This window comes from Geospiza fortis, unplaced genomic scaffold (assembly GCF_000277835.1).
Source record: "Geospiza fortis unplaced genomic scaffold, GeoFor_1.0 scaffold506, whole genome shotgun sequence".
Lineage (NCBI taxonomy): Eukaryota > Metazoa > Chordata > Aves > Passeriformes > Thraupidae > Geospiza > Geospiza fortis.
The window spans coordinates 899075-916154 of record NW_005054493.1 but is presented as its reverse complement, the minus strand read 5'-3'; the positions used below and the strand labels follow the sequence as shown (position 1 = coordinate 916154).

The 17080-nt window shown below is 43.1% G+C and overlaps 1 protein-coding gene across 1 annotated transcript in view; it reads right to left on the bottom strand.

Moving 5' to 3' along the window:
- The window catches only part of XPR1 (xenotropic and polytropic retrovirus receptor 1), a 106417-nt gene that overhangs the window by 25431 nt on the left and 63906 nt on the right, over positions 1 to 17080 (bottom strand). The window contains exons 3-8 of the mRNA XM_031063307.1: positions 12513 to 12736; positions 8299 to 8448; positions 7416 to 7499; positions 6855 to 6936; positions 3832 to 4019; positions 3302 to 3481 (exon numbers count right to left, since the gene is read on the bottom strand). Coding sequence (XP_030919167.1) covers positions 3302 to 3481; positions 3832 to 4019; positions 6855 to 6936; positions 7416 to 7499; positions 8299 to 8448; positions 12513 to 12736 — 908 coding nt within the window. The remainder of the gene's footprint in view (positions 1 to 3301; positions 3482 to 3831; positions 4020 to 6854; positions 6937 to 7415; positions 7500 to 8298; positions 8449 to 12512; positions 12737 to 17080) is intronic.

Here is a 17080-nt window from a genome sequence, read left to right as displayed (position 1 = left end):
CTCTCCTTATTAACCTGAAGGGTGCACAGCTGCACAAAGCCAGGAAAGGACTGACACATCCCCCTCAGCCTGTAATGCAGATTTAAGGCTCTGCTCCTAAAATTTCAAAGCCAAATAGGGGATTAAGAGTTAGTGGCATAAAGCAGATATGGATCTTGACCCAGAAAGCTCTGTGCTCATGTTGGATGGCACCTATTGCCAAGGGTTAAACAAGGCCAGCCTTTAGGGAGGGCTGTCTTCAAAGGTGCCCAGCTGCTGAACAGAGGTCAAAGACCACACCAGTCTTCCCTTATAAAAACCCTTTCCTCCCTTTTCCCAACACTCCCTGATGCTGTCTTTATCTGTTTCATCACAGACCATTGTTTTGTCCACGAACAAAGACTAGCTAAGCAAATGAAATGTGAAAACAGCTTTACAGACAGATCTCCCTAAGGAAAAAAAAAACCCCAAGAAATAATATTCTTGTTATTTAATTTAGGGGGAAATACTTCAGCCTGCCAGGTGACAGCATAAAACTTTAAAGAGAGTAGAAGTTTTCCACCTACAGGTTACAGCTGAGGAGGAGTCAACAGATAGATCCATGACATATCTGGCACTGGCATCTGAGTCAACCCTCCTGCAGAGCCTGAGCTGCCCCCTGAACCCTCCCAATGCCATGTGCCTGGCACTGTGGCTTCTGCCAGCTGCCCAGGCACAGCTGGAGCTGCAGCCCCAGTTCCAGTGGAGCTACCACAGCCAGCTCCTGGCTTCACAGCTGAGAAGTGTCTTCAGCATCCTCCAGATAAGGATAAAGTCATAAAGCACCAGAGGTGCAGCTCAGTTTCAATAACCAGTTGCAATTCTCTATCAACAATTCCACAGCCTGAGCACAGACTTCCTGGTGCTGATCCCTGCACTTTTAATTGGTGCTGAGATGCCAGATATGTGAGCTGAGCTGAGCACTTGCTAGCTTTTCACCTCTCCCAGACAGGCTCCCTGCACTGGTGTGGCCATGGAGCTCCTGCAGAGAGCGTGGGCACAGGGACATTCCCTGGGCTCAGATCCAATTCCTCCCCTGAGCTGCTCTCCCCAGCCCACACCAGGGCACTCAGGGGCCTCTCATCTGGCAGCAAAGGCACAAAGAATGCTCACCTAAGCACCCAGGCAAGAAAGAAGAGCCCATCAGGGGAATTAGACTTTACTACAGGCTAAATAACTTCTTTCACTCAGATTCTGATGTTTCACCATCCCTCGGGGATTAGCACAAGAGATCCCACCCTCAACCAGCAGTTGATGTTGGTCACAGAGGGAGGCAGGAAGACTCCTAGATCCATGAGGAAATGCTACCACACTCAAGCATGCCCCTGATTTGGTTGCAGAAAAATCTGAAGTGCCAGTAATGCTCTGCTACACCTGATATGTCAGATTTTGTTTTGACTAGAAATGAAACATATGAAGCATGTGAAGAAAAACGCTCACCAAACTTGATTTTGTGTGAGCAGAACAGTTCTAAGACTTGCACTATTTAAACCTCCTTTTACCCAGAGAGCTGCTGGCAGCTGCATGGAGCAATAAAATACACCCAGCTGGTCAAGTACACACAATAAAAGCTGCTCTTTATGTGGTCTGACCTCTTCTTTCCCCTTCCTCATAATGCACAAAAGTACCATGTCATCTCCCACCATTAAGGTGATCTTGCATTTTGATGAGGCTTTTATCCCCTAGCAGACCTTGGGGTGAACTGGCCTCTGCACACTCAAGATACTCAGTGAACCTTATGGATCCCTTCCAACTCAAGATATTCCATGGTTCAGGTTTGGTGGAGAGAGACTGTTTGCAAGGGCACTTAGTGACCAGACAAGGGGGAATGGCTTAAAACTGATAGAGTAGGTTTAGATTACATACAAGAAATTCTTCCCTGTGAGGGTAGGGAGGTCCTGACAGAGGTTGTCCAGAGAAGCTGTGGCTGCCCCATCCCTGGAGTGTCCAAGGCCAGGTTGGATGGGGCTCAGAACAACCTGAGATTGTGGAAAATGACCCTGCCTGTGGCAGAGGGGTTGGAACTCAATGATCTTTAAGGTCCCTTCCAACTCAGGCTATTCTATGATCCTACAACTCTATCTCAGACTGCAGCACAGTCTGCAGATCACTGAGACAGGGCAGGAGCTGCAAACAGCCTAACAGCTCTGTGGAGACTGAGCATCTCACCCAGGCAAGATATTAAGGTAAATTAGCAGAGATATTGCTCATGTGGTTAAAGCACATCCAGTGCTTCCCCTCACACCAGGGGACAGCAGTCAGACTAATGAGGCTTGGGACTGAAGGTACCTCTGTGAGGGATGGCTGAGTGCTGGAAGGCACAAAAGAAGAAGCTGGCATAGCAGCAAGCCATTAAATCAAATAACAGGTGAGCTCAGAGAGGTTAATTCACTGTGTGTATACCTGCACACATGTCCTCAAAGCATGATGCTGTGTCTCATCTTTGCTGTGTTCCAGATAAAGTTAATTCTTTTAATTGGCATTGAAATGATTCTATGAAAAAAAACCAGCCAGCTAAACCCTCTTCTGCCCAAAGCTCTCAGAGCAGTGCTGGCAAGAAGAATGTGTCAGGGGAACCAGCTTGATTAAAGCCAATTTAAAAAGGTGCACAGGGTGGGGAAGAGCATGTGAAACAGCCATTTGGGAAGAAACTCATGAGTCACCCAGCAAGTCTGAAAACTGCTCTTGCAGAGCTCCCACCCATAACTGGAATACTGAAGCAGCACACATACTGACATTGAATTTACCAGACCTATCTTACAGGAAAATAAAGAGCTCAGTCTCAAACAAAGAGTTTGTTTAAGAGCACCAACAGAAAAAAACCCCACCCATGAATTTTATAGGCAGTAACTTTTCCAAAGGGTGTCTCTCCATCAGTGAACCCTCTCAACGTTGGCACTATCCCAGTTTGGGCTAAGGAGCATCCATGCAGCCTTGCTTGAGAGCACTGGACCTCTAATCCATCTGCTTCACTAGGTTAAGGAATAAACAAGCAAGACATCCAAGGGTTTCCATACATGGAAAAGTTTGTAAACAGCTGTCTATAGGAAGGTTAACAAGTCAACTGGTACAGGAAGCAGAATATGCTTCTGCAAACTCATCCTCAAAAACTATCTGCAGTCAACACCTGATCAGGTGTGCTCTATAAATCACAGTGGCATAAGCACCCCTCAGCATCCCTCTTTTCCTGAGGCTTAGTGACACTTGTTTACACTTCACAGCTACTGCTCAGCCACAGCATTTAAACACACAATTACTTCTTTCAACCAGCCTTGACACTTACCAATAGTTTGAGCAGCCAAAAACGGGACTTGTAATATAAGGTTTTGGTAGGGTTGATGAGAAAAAGCAACATGAAGCCATACAAGATGAGTGGGTTCACCTGCATGGGGATGTAGGTGAATTGACGATATATACATGCCAGCAGGCTCAGGCACCACAAAACACCCAGGAAACCAGCAATCTGTAGGAAAAAAACAGACAAACAGATACCTAATGAAAACACAGCCCCAAAACCAGCAATCTGCAGGGAAAAAACCAAACAAAGAGACACCTAATGAAAACACAGCCCCAAAACCAGCAATCTGCAGGAGAAAAACCAACCAACCAAACACCTAATGAAAACACAGCCTCAAAACCTGCAATGTGTTCTCATTAGAAGAAAAGGGAGAGCAGTGCTCAATCCTGTAATCTAATCAGACTTCAGCAACTTCCTCTTCTAATTGTATTAGGAGTCCTTGCCAGGAAATGGTGCAGGATTTATCCTGCTGATCCTCAGCATGGCTCAGCCACTCTAAAATCCCTCCTGTTCACCTCAAAGAGATGTTGATGGGACAAGTTGCTGCGGGGGTTGAGCTCGAAGATGAGGACGTGGTTGACTCCAGCCTGTCTCCAGCCATAGGTGTTGATACCCAGGAGAAAGAGGAATTCTATCAGGAGAAAGCCACCTCGATAGATTCTCACCAGTGGCCACACATTTGGTCCATCTATAAAAGCCACACCTGGCAAAGACAAAAAAAAAAAAAAAAAGAGGAAGGATTTTAGGGATAACAGAGGTCGTGTCACAAAGCAAGGCTTTACCCTGGATCTCAGATGTTTGGCTGTACTCTGAGAAAACAGGGTACACGTGGACACAACTGCATGTTCCAGCAAGTGGAGGACTTTTTGCCGAGCCTGTCAGAGGATTTAGGAGCGTTCTGGGGAAAATTCCCTTTCCAGCTTCTGTAATCCAGTCATTAGCAGCATCCCTGCCTCGCACTACAGGCACAAGGGACAGCACCAGCATAAATCTGACTAGAGACACTTAAATATTCTGCTTTAATAGAGATGAAATCCCAACAGACAGATACACAAACACTTCAGCTCCCCACAAAACCAAGAGGAACCATTTACAGCATTTAAAACAATGCTAAACCCTCCTAATCACTGGTCTCAGTACAATGGTAATGCAATACATATTCATGGTCAGCATTACAACACCCAGCCCCACCCAAAGAGAAATCCCAGCACAAGGCAGCAGTGCTGGAAAGCCTGTTGCTTCCTTTGTTCAGTTTTCAGGGGTTTGGAAACAAATGTGCTTCGTTTCAAAACATGAGCAGCCTTATAGAGCAGCAGCATTCTCCAGCATAAACCTCTTTGCAAAGGACTGGTCACTAGGCATAGGTTTGATGAGAAAAGTATAAATAAAATAAAGTTATTCAATTCTCACTTTTAGTTTCATTGAGAGTTTCTCACCCATGTGCTTTCTAAGAGGGGTAAAAGAAAGAACCTGCACTTTACAGAACTGAGGCTGAGAATTTATTCCCAGAGATCTGCCAAAATTATAGTCCCAAGTTTTTCAAACTGTTTTCTCAGAGAAAGCAAATCCATAGGGAATTTCATGTGTTCAGCATCTACACTTTATACTACATAACTTACAGAGAAAAAGCTGCGCATAAAAAATTACTCCAGAACTGATGCTTTAAATGTAAAACTTTAGACTCTTGGACTCAGGCAAAACAGAGTCAACTTTTGGACAGAAATTACACACCCCCAGAAAAGCTGAAAGGAATGAGTCTTAAATCTGGAATTGCAAAGAAAGATTTTCAAATTTTTACCTGAAAGCCAAGGGAAATTACAAAATGGATAAGATTGGAAGGAACCACAATGGGTCATCTGGTCAAAACTCCAAACAGGGCAGGGTAGCCCCAAAAATACTGACTAAGAAATGAAAATATCTCTGGTGACAAATCTAATGGCAGCCTAATTCTCAAACAAGAGCAGGACCATGGCAAGGGTTTGAGATTTTGCATGAAACTCTTCAAGTTTCTGGCTAATAAAATAAATGCACATTTCTGTGAAATTCCAACCTCACTTACACACTAGCTTGGCACTTAGGGAAGCCCATACAGAAACAGTGAAGCCTCAGAATTTGTCCTCTTTAGGGTGACACCCTCCTGGGATCCACTTGGAGCTTTGCAGCCTTTAACAGACCCCAAGTGGTGATGAACTTATCTCTGTAAAATGCTGCTGCAGTTTTCAAATCAGGCAGTGCAGCACTGGGTTACTGGCAGAAGCCACGCTCTGATGCTGTTTCACAAGTTCTCCACACAGAACACTAAAATCCTATCTTAGTTGATCAAATCACACAAACAATTTGGCAAAAGCAGCTGAGAGGTTAGCAAAGTATGGGCCAATTAAAAACACCCACTCTGCACTTGGAATCCAGGTTTTTGCCCAGTATCTGCACTAATGCTCAGCTATCAGATCATGCCTGCTGATACAACACACCTATTACCCACACTGGGTTAGTAACACCTGCTCTAGAGATATAATCATTTTTATGAATTCCTTCTCACAGCTGCCTCACTTTTTCATTCTTCGCACCGAGAGGGAGAACAAACACAACTGGCTTCAATCACTTTGCATCTCACACAGAGATCAAATGTTTAAGAAACAGAAATTATGAATAAAGAACAGTTTCTACACATTAAACAGTGCCTTCATGCAGATGGGTCAACTTCATGCCTCTACCATGGGAAGACCAAATGGGAAACACTGCAAACAGCCCCTCAAACAGAGGCATTTTATCCCAAGAGGTGGCTGGATCCAATTACAGAAACATCCGATTAAAAATTCTTTTAAGTCATAAAAACACAGACATGGGCTTTCCCTAATGCAAGAGCTGGTAAGTTGATTTGTTAAGCCTTTTCCTTTGTACTGCTTAAGCAAGTTACAACACTCCAGAAATCACACACACAATTAGTAAAGCTGCTTGTGATAAAGCTCTGTGTCTGGATCTGCAGTACTACTCTAATCAGGGGCCAAACTCAGAAGGCATAAAGCACAATAAAGCCAGGGCCTGAGAGATGCACCCATTAATTGTAGCTTTTAAACAATCTTGCCAACTACTGCCAATAAGAAAAAGTCAATTAATTCCATTAGCAGGCATTGAAATTCTAGGAATTTCCACATGAGTGACTGATTTCCATCCCGAGTGGCATCTGGTCACATGGCCCTGTGTCTGGTGGACTTTTCTTTAGGGAGTCAACACCATGCAAAGCTCAAGTTCTACAAGCAACTGTCTCAAGGTGGGCATGGGTTGTGTGTTCCCAGAATGAAAATAAAAATCCCTTTTTACTCATAGATGTTGCATCCTCAGAATATCCCTCCAAAAATAAGGAGGAAACCAGAAGAAAAGGATTTTTGTGTTCGACACTGACATATACAACATGAGAAAAACCACAACCTATATCACACCAATGTGATATGGCTCTGATTTAACCCAGAACATCCAGGTCCAGGTGCTCCCTAAGTGAGGAGAATCCACCCAAACCCAGGCATTGCAGGACACCTACCTGAAAGTATGACAGTGACGTTCAGTGCAATGAACAACCCACAGAACAATCCAACCCTGAATGTAGTCCAGGCTGGTACAGGCTGTGAACAAAGCCACAGCAGAATTAAGGTGAGGTAAACAGGTTATCAGCACAGTCAGATTAGTTTGCAGAACCAACTTAAAATCACAAACACAAGCTCCTGACCCCTGATTGCACTCTTGCTTTTGAAGTGAGGTTTTTTTAAGCTGTAAATGCTGTGTAATATTCTTGCCATGTTGAAACAGAGCTTGGGAGTCTCAATGGCTCTTGAAAAATATTCCAGACCACACAAACACTAAGCATATGCTTTTATTAGTACAAATTTCCTTTTACCATTTATCTCCTCCCTCCATTACCTTGTCTGCACGCATCAGGAGCAGTAACCTATTTCCAAACCTTCCGGAACTAAAGCAGATTATCTGGCCCTGCCCCATGCATGTTCACATCAATTATTTCCACTGTTTCCTTCAGATGTTGAATCTGATTTGGCACCTTGACAAGTTGGAGGAGCAGCTTTGCTTCACAACCCCCATGTCTCACCTGAGCTGCTCCTAAGGGTGGAACACGCAGACGTTTCATTGCCTTCTGTCTGTCTCCATCTTCCAACTCGTTGGTCACCACTTCCTGAGGAGACAAAGACACACACCACTGAAGGTCACCTGGATGATGAGCACGTGGTCAAACCAAACCTAAAGGTTGGTTTCCATGTTAGAGGTGAGTTCTGGCCCAGTATTCTTTTAATACAAAGATGTGAAAAGCTCAGCATGGCAGAAGTTAAAGCTGCACTAGGCTTTGCCAAGGGAGAAGTTCCCAGCTGAAGAGAACATACCCATAATGATGTAAGCAGTGCCAGAAGTCAGTGGTGTTGCCCTGATTTTTTTAAGATTTTCTAAGCCTTCTGATGTTTACATTCTTGTAATGAACTTTTTCTCACACGTTCTGTAAATAACTTATTGTTTTGCAGTCTTTTATGGAGAAATTTAATGGACTGTTGTTTTGTCCAGTGTCATTGGAGAGGTGGCACTTTCACCCTCCAATCCACTGTCACTTTTGGAAATCTATAAATGTTGGAGTCAGAAATTAAAAAGTCTCTTTTACCCTGAAAGAGCAACATGTCTGTGTCATGCTATTTTGCATCCTACAGTGACACAGTGGCATTTCAAAATCAATTATTACCCACCTTGGTGGTAAATACAAGCTATAGAGAGGGCAAAACACTATGGGAGTTACAGTGTCATCGAACAGCTTGGGTTGGAAGGGACCTAAAGATCTTGTTCCAACCCTCTGCCATGGGTGCTTTCCACTAGAAAAGGTTTGCTCAGAGCTCCATCCAACCCGTGCTTGAACACTTCCAAAAACCAGCAGTGACCAAAACCCCCCTTTTTGGGGGGATTTTTGGCAGTTCCCAGGCCAGCCTCTTCACCTCTGTTTCGGAGATAAGCTGGTTGATCTTCTTGCAGATGTAGAAGGGAGCCACCTCCACCTCGGCCACCCTCCACTCCGCCCCTCGTGTCGTCTCCAGGTTCTTGTCATGCTTCTTCAGGATCTTGCGGAAGCCGGTGAAGTTCAGGTTCTGCAGGCAAGGGAAAGAACATGCTGGCTTTTAAACCCCAGCCACCTCTTAAACCCCAGCCATCTCTTAAACCCATGCCATCTCCCAAGAAAAAGAAATGGTTCTCTCCCCAGTGCTAGCGACAAAGGAATCGTTAATGAGAATCAAAATGAGAATCAATCGTTAATGGGAATCAAAATGATTGCATTCCTTGTCAGGAAGTTTCTGAGTTCTTATTTTATTATAAGGAATATATAATCCTAGCAAATAAAATTAAAAATGTGCCATAAAAAGGGAGCTACCTAAAGCTTTTTATTTCCTGAAAAGCCAGATCACTTCCACTTTCCTCCTTTCTGCAAGAAGTGGCCTGATGCTACCCTGAAGACAAATAACCCTTAAGGGGTTTTCCCTCCTGAAAAATCTGAGCTACTGACTTCTTTAAACTTGACACTGGTTTCAAATCAAGTCCTCCAGGTAAATTCATTATAGAAGGGAAATCTTTGTATAAAAGTTGTCAGTGTTGCAGATTAAATCCAGACAAGTGCATCCCCACAGCAGCATGTTTTTTCACAGAGTATGTTGCACAATGACTGCAAAACCAGCTTAGGCTTGCAGATGCGGGAGATGTAATTTTCCAGTCTGTAGAGACAAGCACACAACGCTTAAAACAAGAATCAACTGTTGATTTCCAAGTTATAGATGATCCCTGATTCAACACCCATGTATGGTACCTGAGACAGGCAGAGCTCATCACACAGCAGCAATTGCTGTGGCACAATGCGTTTGCAATCCTGCATTTCATTGTGCAGGAAGTGCTGCCTAAAAACCTCAATATTTCATTCAAACAACAGCAGAAACACAGAGAGACTATGGCAAGACTCACTTCTGAAAAAAGCTTAGAGAGCAGCTTGGAAAGAAAACCAGGGAAAACAGCAAAATCTAATGTCCTGGGGAGAGGCACCAACTACTCAGTGAAATTATTTCCAATGTAATTATGCTTAGAGTGATTTAATGCCAGACCCTCCCATCTAGGTGGGAAATGAGGCTGGGGAGACAGGAGCAGGAAGCCAAAGCAATAATGACCTGCCTCATTGCAGACAAGAGACTTTAATTACTTTCTATTGGAAAAGCCAGCATTCCACGCCAAGGAGAGCAGAAATTTCACATGAAAAACTGCAACAAAAGGATGCTTTTGGTCAGGGACCTTTCTGTGGCCTGAAATAACATCCCTTCATCTGCCATGGGTACAATCCCTAAATCTGGGGTGCCCTGGCTGGCTGGGATATGTTTATACCAGACACCCTAAAACTTCTCCAGGGGCATTTCATCCTCTGGCTGCAAAAATTCTGCAACCTCAAAGTGCATGATAAAAGCACTGCTGGTCACAGTGATGCTTCTGACAAGGAACACACAGTGATGGGACTGTGGAACAGAACAAATATCATTTCTGCAGTCTGATATTTTGCTATTCTTGCTGCTTTTATTTGGCAAGGGGCCTTCTCCAAGCCTGACCTCCATTTGTGCTGCATTTTGTGGAGAAAAAAGCCAAAAAACAACCCCAAACAAACAAACAAAAAATAAAACCAACCAAAAACCCTCCACAGACAACAAACAGTGCAACTTAGGCACTAATATAATGCACCATCAAGTAGAATCCAACAGGAGACTCAAATATCTTTGCTTATATATATTAGGAAATGCACTAGCAAGGTAATTTAATAAAACTGGTTCAGCCTCTATTATTCACTCAATAAATGCACTATATTATACACAGAATAAGTAGCTAAATATCATATGCTTGATTTCTCAGCATTTGTTTGTCCTAAAACACAGCATTTCAAATATATAGATTTTTTTAAGTATATACACACTCTAGAAGAATACACTGCTGCTAAGTATAAATTCATTTTATCAGAAGTTTAATCATTTAAACATGCAAGAGCTGCCCTGAAGACTGCTTATAGCTGCATTTGACAGTTGGTTTGTGTACCTCAGGAATGAATGCATTTGTTCACCCCTAAGAGACTGAGGAATTTGCTTCAGGTGGATTTTCCTTCCTCTGTAACCCAAATCAAGGCATCAGCATTTCATCAAAGCCAGTTTGATATTTATAATGCTGCTGTTGATTTCATTTTTTATCTCCTACATGAAGGGTTCAGGTACATCATCCTCCCACCAGGTTATTGTTTTTTCTTCTCTCCAAAACTGCAAGAGCTTGAATATTCCTCATCGTTATACTCTAAGCTCAAGAGTGATTAACAACAGTAGTACTCTGGGATTTAGTTTTATCTCTGTTTTTGTGTTTGTATTCCTTGTCCTCAACTTCAATACCAATTTGAGGATATTTTTCTTATTCTCTCTCTGGAGTTGTGTTGTAGAGAGCAGCTCTTCTGCCTCTGCAAAGTGTGAAAAACCAGATGGGGTTTAGATCAATGTTTAGTAGACTTACAGTGGGTCTGGACTCATGGAAGCAAAAAGCAAAATTATCAGTGTGCAACCTGCCTTTCTACACTGAGGAATAGTAGGAGAAGATTTCCCAAGGGAATGATCAATGTTAGCCCCTATTTAAATTCTTCATCAAGCCTCAGAATTGATTTTTTTTGTAATTAAAAGTATAGCTGTCTTCTGTTAAAAGAGAAAATAAATGTAAGGGAAGAAATCACAGCAGGTGATGCTGCTTCACTCCATTCCTAAGAAGATACAGATACTCCACCTTTCCCAGGAATTTGAACTAGGAACTACCACCAATAGTTGAAACACTTTATTAAGAAACTCAGAGTTTCCAGACACATGCTCAAAGATAACACCACTGTAGGAGAGGTACAAATACTCAGAATTTTGGAAGAATAAGTTCTGTCCATACAGCAGAGTGGTATTCAATTTATTCTGACTGTGACTTTTGTTTAGTAAAATTCTGCAGTAAAGATCTGTCAAAGATCTAAATACAGATGCAGCCATTTTAAGCTCCAACATTCTTATTTAACAAGCTACAGCCCCTCACAGTAAAACATTTTAAAGCATTTCAGAGCATTTAACTCCAGAAGAGGTAGCCCAGCCAAAAATATATTAACAGCTTCAGATTTTTATTTCAAGATTTTTGGAACAAGATCAGCATCTGTAACCAAGCCAAAAACCCAAGTACAACTAAAGATTGGTTTGTTTTCATACCTCAAGGCAAATGAGCCTGTATCCTGCAGAAATCAAAATATATATCTTTTTAAATTGATGTTTTAGCAAGAAATTCTGATACAGCAAGGTCACAGCCACTACCATGGTAACGCCAAGAGGAAACAGAACATTGGGATTTCAAGTTTCAGGACAAATATAAGATAAAAGAGCTTCCTCCCCAGCCTACTCTGCATAGAACAACACACTACAGAAGGAAGAGGTCCTGCCTGGACAAAGGTGCTGGGGTCAGCCAGCCCAGAAAAGGAAGAAGTCCTTCAGCAGGTCAGCTTAGCACTTCTAGCTCAGTTAAAAGCAACCAGGTGTGCATTGCTACCTGTCTTTTCTTTAGAAGTGTTTAGGCCCCCCCCAAAAAGGAAGAAATAAATGAAAAACTGAGTGAGGCAACTCTGAAGGCTGACCTAGAACAGAGACTGGACAGAGCTAAAGAATAAAGTAGGGATTTAATAAAAGGCCTCAATGGACCCACCTTGGGCAGCACAAGAGCCACAGCCAAGATGAACAAAATGGTCACAAAATGGACAACTGGACATGGGGTCTCTTACTTTTATAAGTTCTGGTCCAATTAACTCCATTGCAGTTAGTTAATTGTCCAATTATAGCTTTAGGTTATGAAGTCCCATCCTGCTTGTTTCTCTCTCTTCAGCCCACGGTGTTTGTGCTCTTGGTGCTGAGATTTGGATCATTTGTCCTTGGTGCCCAGCTGGAGCAGGAATTGTTTTTTTTCCCTGCTCTGTGCACAGAGCTCACCATCCCCTCATATGAAGCCCAGACCCACACACTAAAGCAGCACAGAATCTGAAAACCACAAAAGCTCAAACCTGAGGCACCAAAGGACACACAAAGCACGGTGACGTTTACACACAGGGCCCTGCGGAAGCGCCGCCCTCAGCAGGTACCTGATAGTTCTGCAGCAGGATGAGGCTGAGGTAGAGCTCGCTGAAGGCCAATTTCAGGTCTCGGATGTTCCTGTGCTGGACCCGCTCCTCGTGGGACAGGTGGAAGACGGGTTTGCGGCGCCGCTGCAGCGTGGAGGCCCCGCTGGCCTCCTTCTGCGCGTCCAGGGTGGATTGCAGCTCAGTGCGGAGCGTGGTGAACCTGCGCTGCGCTTCCGCAAGCTTCTCTGTGGGCAGCGAGAGGGAAACGTCACCTGTCACAGCCCAGCCAGCCCCAAAAACACCCCAAAAATCAAAACCACCCCAAACATCCAGTGACATGGCTGTGGGTGAAACGCGCCGTGCTGCGTGGCCTTCCCCCATCGTGCGGTAACTCAAGCGCTCTGCGTGTTTCCCTTTTCACAGGATGGAATCACAGACTGGTTGGGTTAAAGATCATCTCATTCCAACCCCCTGCCATTGGCAGGGACACCTCCCATGTGACTTGTCCAATCTTCCATGTGTGCCTTGTCTAATCTCCAGGGTCTGGCCAGCCACAGCTTCTCTGGGCAAACCTGTGCCAGGGTCTCAGCACCCTCAGAGGGAAGAATTTCTTCTTAATGTCTAATTCAAACCTGCCCTCTGTCAGTGTGAAGCCATTCCCCCCTGTCCTGGCACTCCAACTCCTTGCCCAAAGTCCCTCTCCAGCTCTCTTGGACCTTTTAGGCACAGGAAGGGGCTATAAGGGATCTCTGGAGCCTTCACTTCTCCAGCTGAACACCCCCAGCTCTCCCAGCCTGTCTGAGCAGAGGTGCTCCAGTCCTCTGGACCCACTCTAATGGGTGTTTGTCCTTCTTGGGGCCATGTCCTTCCTGTGCTGTGAGCACCAGACCTGGATGCAGAACTCCAGATGTGGTCTCACAGGGACAGAGAAAAAGAGGAAACTTTCCTCACTGAACCTATGTAAAGCATGCAAGTTTTCAACAAAAAAAAAAAATTAATAGGGTCAAAATCAAGGGGCTGCCCCTTCAGCAGAGACTAAAGCAGCATTAGCCAGGAACTGAGACCTTTCAGATTCCATCCCAGCTTTGATTTCTAGAGGATCTCAGTCCAGCACTACACAAATACCTGTTAGGGATGGAAGAGGTACCTGGGGACTGCAAACCAGCACAAGGACAGTGGGGCACGCTTCCCCACATTGCCTGGACCCTAAATTAATTCTGCTTCATTTAGGGTCTCATCCAAATACCGAAGCACTGACCACACATCTATTCTGAGCACAACAGAAAAGCTGCTCCTCTTTCCCACATAAATCAAGTGCACCAGGAGCATTAGAGAAAAATCCTGTTAGACAATATTATGAAACATGACAGTGAGTAAGCAAAGCGTTTTTCAGATCTGTGCACCCACTACTGACTTTGTGTTTACTATCTTTTCATGTGACAGTAGGGAAATCAAAGAAGACAAACCCCACACTTCAAATGTGACACTGAATTTTGTTGCTCAGAGAGCAGCACGGCCCCTCTGCCAAGCTCCCAGCGACAGACAAACACAGCTCTGCTTTGATCAGGAGTTACAACACTGCTGGCTGCTGTACATGATCCACTGCAATAATTTATCCCTCTTTTCCTCACTTTAGAAGCACTGCCTTGTTATTTACTGATTAAAGAGGCCATCAGCCTGCACTTAAATGTCATTTTTATGTGTTTCCAGAATGAGTCTCTCTCTCTTCCTCACACCTCAAGTATGAAGAAGGTGTTCCTTTAAACATGCTGCTTTATGTACTGTCAGAAAACAATATTTTTGGCTAAATAACAACCTTTTAAAGCTAAAACCAGCATAGTTAAGACCATTATCGTTCTCTTTGTTCTGTACAACTGGCTCCTTCCAGGCTTTTTTTCCCCTGCTGAGCTTCAGTCACAGCTTTGGCATCTCTGTAGATAAGCAGGATCACAGAGAAGGGGTGTTGGTGTTGGCCAGGAAGATGCTGACCAGGTTCACAGTGTTGGAGCCACCTCCACCCAGCACTGCACCAGAAACCACAGAGCCACAAGGTCCCTCTACCACACAGAGCTCTGCCCCAACAGCCTCCTGGATGTCAATATAATTCTCTTCATTAGTATCTCACAGAACTCAATGATAATTCTCAATTGCTCCCCACTCAGATTTACTCTTCCTTTCTCTAACTCAATTCTGTTTAATTTTAAGAGCAAAACTACTCTGTAAATAATTTTGTATTTGTGCATAAGGTATTCGCTAGAAGGAGAATGCCTTTCCTAAGAAAAAATGGGGATCAAGATAGGAAATCAAGTACAGAGGAGCCTGAAACTCTAAACTTCTTGCTTATGAACTTTTATTAAAGGAAGAAGATTTAAAAAGCAGGAAAGGGCAACTCCTCTCTGGCAACTTCCACAGCTGCAAGGACTGCAGCAAACATGGGCAATGCAGCCCACAGTGAGAATTGTCTGCCCACAGCCTACAACCACATAATATTTGCCACAACAAGATCAGACTGCCAAAACAATAATCCCTCCCCACTTTGGGAACTCCCTTGGGAAGAAGGAACAGATCTCTGTTCAAATCAAAAGCCTTCATATCAATAAAGCTCAGAAGTTCACTCTCTATATTGAAAACATTTATTAAACCATCTGTGATACACTGAAATTTCCTTTAAATCAAATCAGTAGATATGGAAGAGTTTAAATTAATATTTTCAATTGAAAGCACTGTTCCATTGTTCCTATGTCCAGAAAAATCCCAACATCCATCAGCCTAATAACACAATATTTAAAGAAAATACGATGCCTTGAAATATTTATATTTCATATTTATGACTGCAGCTATCCATAAAAAATGCCCCTCCTGAGAAACAGCCTTCCTGTCACCACCTCCTCTCTCCTGCACTGACTCTAGTTATCCCATCCACAAATCATTTCTTCTTATTAAAGTATGATTTTTTTACCATTGAGACTCAATGCTGAAGCAAAACAAAACAAAACAAAGTGTGCTGCTCTTCTGAAAATCTCCTAGGGAATTGCCCAGGGAAACAGCAAAGCAGAACAGAAATTAATTTCTCAGTTTGCAGTGTACTCCAAAATCATTGAAGTGTCATATACCCCTGCCACTAATTTAGCACTGTCTATCACTAATTTAACATTCTGAAAGTGACTTTAAAAAAAAGTCACACAAGAGAGCTAAAAAAAAAAGCTTAGAAACTGGAACCACTCTTGTTTTGCAGCATTTTGCACGACCTGATGCCCACAGAGCCCTCAGCTCAAGTGTAATTTCGTGGCCAAGACTAACAAGAAATCCAAAACCAATAGTGGCAGACTTCAACAAAAGTGCTTGCCATGAAGCAGCAGCTTGGCCCAAAAAATGCTGCTAAAATCCTGACTAAAAGAGCCCAAAGTGTTATCACCTCAACTACGCAGCTCCAAGCTGGTTTTTAACTTCATTTTCCAAGTTTAAATGAAAGTTCACACAGGAGGATGATGGAAAAAAGACTGTTGCACCAAGGAACCAGGAAAATTTCCCCCCAGATTCCAATTTACATGGGCATGGGTGTGATCAAAGGCTCTTCCACCAGACAGGAGGGGATCAACAGCCTGAGCCTCCTGCCAGCTACACATTTTAGCTTTAGCATTCCTCCCCTTCCCTACTTGTACATTTTATGTTCAATATTTTCCTTCCCAATTTAAAGCCAAGGTTTCCTACAAATAACAATTCCTAAATTAACCAAAGAAATGTTGCTGGCTACTGTTTAGCCAAGTCCTGATGATGGAGACGTAAAATATAACAAACCTGTCATGTAGAAAATCCCAAACACAAACCAAAACTGGCCACAGATAAAACTTTAGCACTTGAATAGTGTTTTGGTTTAGGGTAAATTTGGGAGAGAATCTCTGAAGGGGTTTTTTCTAAAGTAGATTTAATCAGGTTTTTTCTTAATTGGTTCAGGAAAAATACTTATTTGGAGAAAAGTGGAAAAAACCTCTTTATTTCATAGGTAAAGAATTTACTAGTCTTAAAAAAATATTAAACAATAAAACCTCTTGTAGCTCTAAAAGAGATGATAAACTTAGAATTTTTGTGGGTTGTAGCTTGACTTATTTAGTCTCTTATCAGTCTCTTCAGTACTGGAAATGTGGCAGGCCAGCTTTGTAACTTTTGTAAGTTGTTGTGTAGGGTTTTATATGGTTGTTTTCTACTTTTGTTTTATTTCAATTAGTAAAATAATTCGAATAAATTAGAACTATTAGTAAAAAGAGTGTATGCAGCATTTACTAGGCATTCCTCTGCTGGAACCATCTGAAAATTTTCCTGCAATTCTTCTGTCTTTCAGCTGGGGATGGATCTTCTTGAGCACAGTCAAAAAAATTGCAAATTGCTTATCAAATCTGATTTAGTAAATGACAGTTTTCCTTTCCACTGAGCTGGGATGATGGGCTGGGGAATTAAGGGAATGTTTGAGGGGAGCACACAAGGAAGGGCAAGGAAAGGTTTTTGCAGCAGTGTTCCATGGAGGAATTGGGGTTCAGGACCAGGCCACCCCATGAGGATGAGGTTATTTGTGCTGTGGGTGATGCTCACTG